This window comes from Octodon degus, unplaced genomic scaffold (assembly GCF_000260255.1).
Source record: "Octodon degus isolate 3935 unplaced genomic scaffold, OctDeg1.0 scaffold00290, whole genome shotgun sequence".
Classification (NCBI taxonomy): Eukaryota; Metazoa; Chordata; class Mammalia; order Rodentia; family Octodontidae; genus Octodon; species Octodon degus.
Genome location: NW_004524866.1, coordinates 604,689 through 610,042, shown reverse-complemented (window position 1 = coordinate 610,042; position 5,354 = coordinate 604,689). Strand labels below are relative to the sequence as shown.

Below are 5,354 nucleotides of genomic sequence, written 5' to 3'. Positions count from 1 at the left end.
CATCTTGTACAGCAATTAACCACTAAGTAGAATATATGCTGTGTATTATTTTTTGAAACTGTACTTACAATTTGATTTGAAACTGCCTTATTGCTATCTGTTTATCAATAAAACTTTGAAAAAAAGAGCTATGTAAGCATAGGGCAAGTGTCAATAAATAAATAGAAGGAAAATGTCCAAGTTGCTTACTCTGCTGTCCCTGCTCCCAAATACGGGGTAACTTATGGTCTATAATCCCAGCTGGTTAATGCAGATCCCTGGATTTGCACATAAGAAAAGACTCTATCACCAAGTTAAAAAGAATAAAACTAAGTTTACTAAGCTGGTGATAAGTAACACATACATGATTACACAGAAGAAAAAAAAACAGAGAAAAATTACATCAACAGATCAGCAGAGTTTCCACTTGTGAAATTCCAATTCCTGTATTTTGTAGCCCCTTTATGTGACTTTCAGAGTTCTGATTGGGAAGCGTCCAGGTAGAGAGACCTTTGATGAATGCGATTCCAAAGAGCTCCCACCAGTGAGCCCCTTAAATACCAGCAGAGATAAAAGTGGCAGTGACACAACTTTATGCATGACCAGAATCAGGGTGTCTGTAGCCCCCAAGAACCTGCCAAATATCCGATGAAGCAAACATTTTCATCTTCTACACATGTAAGAAAAAATATCTTGAGGTATGGTCTGGTGAACAATGAGTTTCTGCTCATATCAAGATGTCAGCCAAGCATCCTCATGTGTAATCTTTAGAACAAGGCAGTGGTACTGTGTTATGACCAAGGAACAGCTTTCTGTATTAAATTTTAATTCTCCATATGGGTAGCAGCCACAGGAACACTGAGGGTCAGCTTTTCCAAAAAGATTCAGTCAATCATTGTTCCCCTGTCATCTCCTTTTCTTACAAAAGCACACATCATTTACTGAAATTCTCTGACACTTTGGAAAATTCATTAATTATGTTTTTAAATAAGTGTTTGTAATTGAGTGCATCAATGACAACTTATATTTTAGTAAATGGCCTGCTAAGGTAGTGTCTGAACAGAGAAAAGAGACACACATCCAACTCAGACAGAACTGCATGGGTAGGGAAGTCTCACAGACGATTCACACCTTTTCTAGGCCAGGTTTGCAATTCTAGGAGTCCTCGGGCATCATAAGGTTCATTTGAAATAGAAACTGAGTGTTTTACAGGAAAAAGTTATTTCAAGCAGAATGATTAATATCAGAAGACAGTTTGTAAGAACGCAAGGAACGTTATGCATAGATAGAGAAACACCAGCAAATCCTTGATAATCTAAGTGGATTTTTGGTAACAGCTACTTAGCATTCAGTTAAATCCAAGGGTTCAATAGAGATGAAGAGCATTACATAATGCCATGCAGTGGTATCAAGGTAGGAGGAAGAGCCTGGGCCACGGTGGATAGTGGGGTCCCGCTCAGGTTCCATGAGCAATAAAAAGAAGCTAAGAACACAAACAGAAAGAATATTTTCTTCCCACGTTCAGTATTAAAAAGTGGACCAGGAATACTTATAAACAGGCCTCTTGTACACATGTGAGTGGGCAGCACAGGTGGCACTACAGAGAATATTTATGCAGCTACCTGTAGCCATTATCCATATGCATAGCCATTATTATTCCAAGATCCACAAGAAAACAAATAAGTGAAGAAGATACTTACAGATTGAAATACAAGTCTGTAATAGGCTTTATATCAAGGACAGCAGTATAGTAGATATAGTAATAAAGAGGCAAGAAACACCCAATCACCACATCTCCATCCCTGTAAACACTGGTGCTCCTGTGGTGAAGGCAGGCTTCATCTTCAAAAGTGCACACTAAGGTAGGAAGCTGCAGGAGAAGGAAGACAACAATGAAGGGCAACATCTTAGATGTGTATTCAAAGCTTACGGCTGAGTGAAGAGGAAACTTGCAAATTGTGTTTGATAAATCAATGCCTTATATGTGTGATTTGACCTAACAGTTTCTGCCTCAGGTGGACCTTCTTATGCTCTGTCTCCTGTCACCAGTGCCTGCCCCATGTCCCTGGAGAAGTTTGCTACCATTACCCTCTGGCCTGTACATTTGAGATCTTGTATCCAAGAGAAAAACAGAAGGAAGAAATTGTGACTGAGTCACATTTCCTCAGAGGGAGGAAAGATAATGCAGTTCCACTGTTAGCAACATCCCAGGGGCCAGCTCTGCTTGGGTAGATTTGTTCCCAAGTCTTTGTCAATAAGCCGCTGGCATAGACGACATTAGCAAAGTTGCTAATGGATTGCACTAGAGCATTTAATGTTAAGATTCTGTTAAAGTAGTCTTCAAAGCCTCAATCTCGGTCAAGAAATACTGGGCATTATTCCTTCCAAAGTGGGAGATTAAGAGCTACCTTTTGACAAGTGCATGATGAAGATTTGCAGCCACAGGACATTCCTTGTATATCTGTATTCTCTATGTACCAGTTCCATGCTCTGAATCTCATAGCCACACCTTATCTCCAACGTCTAGGGTACAAATTGCATTATATCCAGGAAATCCAAATGAGTGACCGAAGATCTGTGCAGAAATAAAATGCACTTTTGCTCTGCGCGATTTAGCATACTTTCCCCACTTCTTGGTCCTTTCAACTATCTTCGTTTGTTTTAACATATTGTCAGAAACCATTTTCATTCCTACATCCTTTCATTCCACCATGATTTAGGCTTTTATGAGAACAGGAATCTGTGTGACACATTTCTTTTTCCCTTACATTGAAGCAAAGGAGCAAGGATGAATATGGCTCCTATATTTCCCATCACTGAAATTTTTGAGAAGTAGGGAAGTGCCAGAAACATTTATAGCCCCAAGACTCAGTGAAATTTGCAGTGTAGATAGATTATTCTAAGTAGCAGTGTATTAATTGAATGCATGCCATCTTGGATTTGTCAAAATCTAAATAACCAGCACAAAGGATGATCTTCAATGTAAAATTTGACTTTATTATATAGGTCTAAGCATAGGCTTATAAATTGATATGTTACTAATTCTACAAGGAATTTGAAGTTAGAATATCCATGGTTGCTGGAAAATAGCATTTCCATGTTAGGTCTAAGGCGTTTGACATTAAGATAGATAGTGATGTTAAGCTCAACTACCTCTAGTACAGGGTAATAATATCATTAAACTTTTTGGAGCCCCAGAAGAGTGTGATTGATGAGTTATAGTGTGCTAATGTAGAGTCACCAAGAAAGAAAAATTTCTTCCACACTTTCACAGGAAGCAAATTGTTTAAGCAATGTCTGTGACTCATACAGATGGCTGACACTCACAAAAGATCTACAAGGTGCTATACATGGTTCCAGCCTAAATCCAGAAGGGATTTGACTGACCTTGTCAAATACAGAAATTACATTTTGTTACGTAGGTCTTTCTTTAACTTGGTCTTAACCATCCAGCAGAAAAGTATAACCATGAAATATAAAAAGTTATGTCATATTAATATGTTGAGCTGCAAAAGGCTCAAGTCAGCAACTGCTGACCATTGCCAGATATGCTGATAACCCATTACTATCCTGGACTATTGGACTATATTGGGTTCTTTGGCTGAATTCAAGTACCTGAAATCTTTAGACTGATTTCAAGTACAAAAACATCCTATAAAATCCTCTCCAAATACAGCTTCTTTAACTGAAGTGGAACATGCATGTCTGAAAAAACAAAGTGAAAAATGGGACTATGTTGGGAGCCAAGCTAGGAAATTAATCAAATATGTGAAGGTGGGACTTAGCCCAGTGCCTAAAGCCAGCAAGCTACCTCACTTTTTTAATGAACATCCTGTCTGGTTAAGGTTTGCAATCAGTTACTGAGCAATGAAGTGTTATAAGTACTAACTTCACAAAGTGTAAATAAAGGATAGTTTTGTTATAAAAAAAAGAGGGTGGAAGAAAAAATATGTATGTATGAGAGTCAGGATAGAAGTACAGCTACTTTCTCGTAGTACACCAAGAAGCAAAGTTTGTACATATGTGTCTGTGTGTGTGTGTGTGTGTGTGTGTGTGTGTGTGTGTAACCAGGGATTGAACTCAGGCCCTTGTGCTTACCAGGGAAGCCATTATTCCACTAAGCCATATCCCCGGCCCCATGTACTAATATTGTTTAGAAAATATATCATGTCTTCATCTTGTCCTCAGTATAACTACAATGAAGAAAACAATATTCAATATATTATTATTGTATATGTCCTACTAACCTGTTTTGAAACTATTTCATTGCTATTCATTTTTCCTCTTTAAAATGAATAAAAATTCTAATAAAAATAAATTGACGTGTTATGTATAGGTGATCTGTTAAAGATGAAAAGAAATGTTGACTTTTAAAAGGATAAGCTTTAAATATTAAGTGCGAATAGTTTTAGAAAAGATTTATTTCCCAATTTTGAAGATGTTGGTCCAGTGTCCTCTCTAGCATTTGAAACTCAGCTAGCCAAAATAAAGTTGAGGCATAAGTGCAAAATCTTCAAGGAGTTTGAAAATATTCCATGATACAATAAATTTATAATAATTTTATAATAACTGTAATGTTTCATACATTGTGACAATTTGAGTATTTATTTATTTATTTATTTATTTATTTATTTATTTATTTTGGCGGAACCAGGGATTCAACTCATGCCCTTGTACTTGCCAGGGAAGTACTTAATCCATTGAGCCATCTCCCCGGCCCAATTTGAGAATTTAGAAGCTTAATTAGGTAACTCAGCAATTCTATATCCTGAGTTGTAAAGAACATGCCCTAGCATATTTATTTAGTGTCAAAGATGTGATGCTTGATTCATTGTGTCAACTTGAAAAGTTTAGTTTAGCTAAGAGACTCAGGAAGCATCCAGGATCCTCATTTTGTAAACTTCCTGAGCCTGTGCAAGAGCAGTGCATGGAAAGGGTATGAACACTACACCTCTCCTGGGTGGAGGTGTGCACTTACAACCCAACGGAGGGAATGAGGCATAATTTCCCTTTTGTTCTTCCTGTTTTTAATTAGTTTTTGACCTCTATTATTAGCTGGCTTTGGAGCTAGATGATTATGGGTGAAAACCTCTATAAAACTGTGAGACAAATAAAGCTGTCCTCCTTTAACTTTGGGTGTTGAGTATTTTTGGTCTTATGAATGAGAGAAAAGTAACTAATAATTATATAACATGAGATCAATATACTGTTCTGTAAAAGGCTCAATTCAACAACTTCTGACAATGCCGGTTCTGCTCATAACTCGCTCCTATTATGGACTATTGAAGTATATTTGTTTATTTTGCTGAACTCAAGCACCTACAATATTTGAATGGCAATGGAACAGCCATCTCTGACAAAACAAACAAAAAAGG

General features: G+C 37.3%; 1 protein-coding gene across 1 annotated transcript in view; it reads right to left on the bottom strand.

Annotated features, from left to right (window-relative positions):
- Positions 1-2,662, bottom strand: part of LOC101592156 (vomeronasal type-2 receptor 116-like) — a 43,270-nt gene extending 40,608 nt beyond the window's left edge. Inside the window, 2 exon segments of the mRNA XM_023707436.1 lie at positions 1,680-1,849; positions 2,489-2,662. Coding sequence (XP_023563204.1) covers positions 1,680-1,849; positions 2,489-2,662 — 344 coding nt within the window.
- Between the last annotated feature and the right edge of the window lie 2,692 nt (positions 2,663-5,354).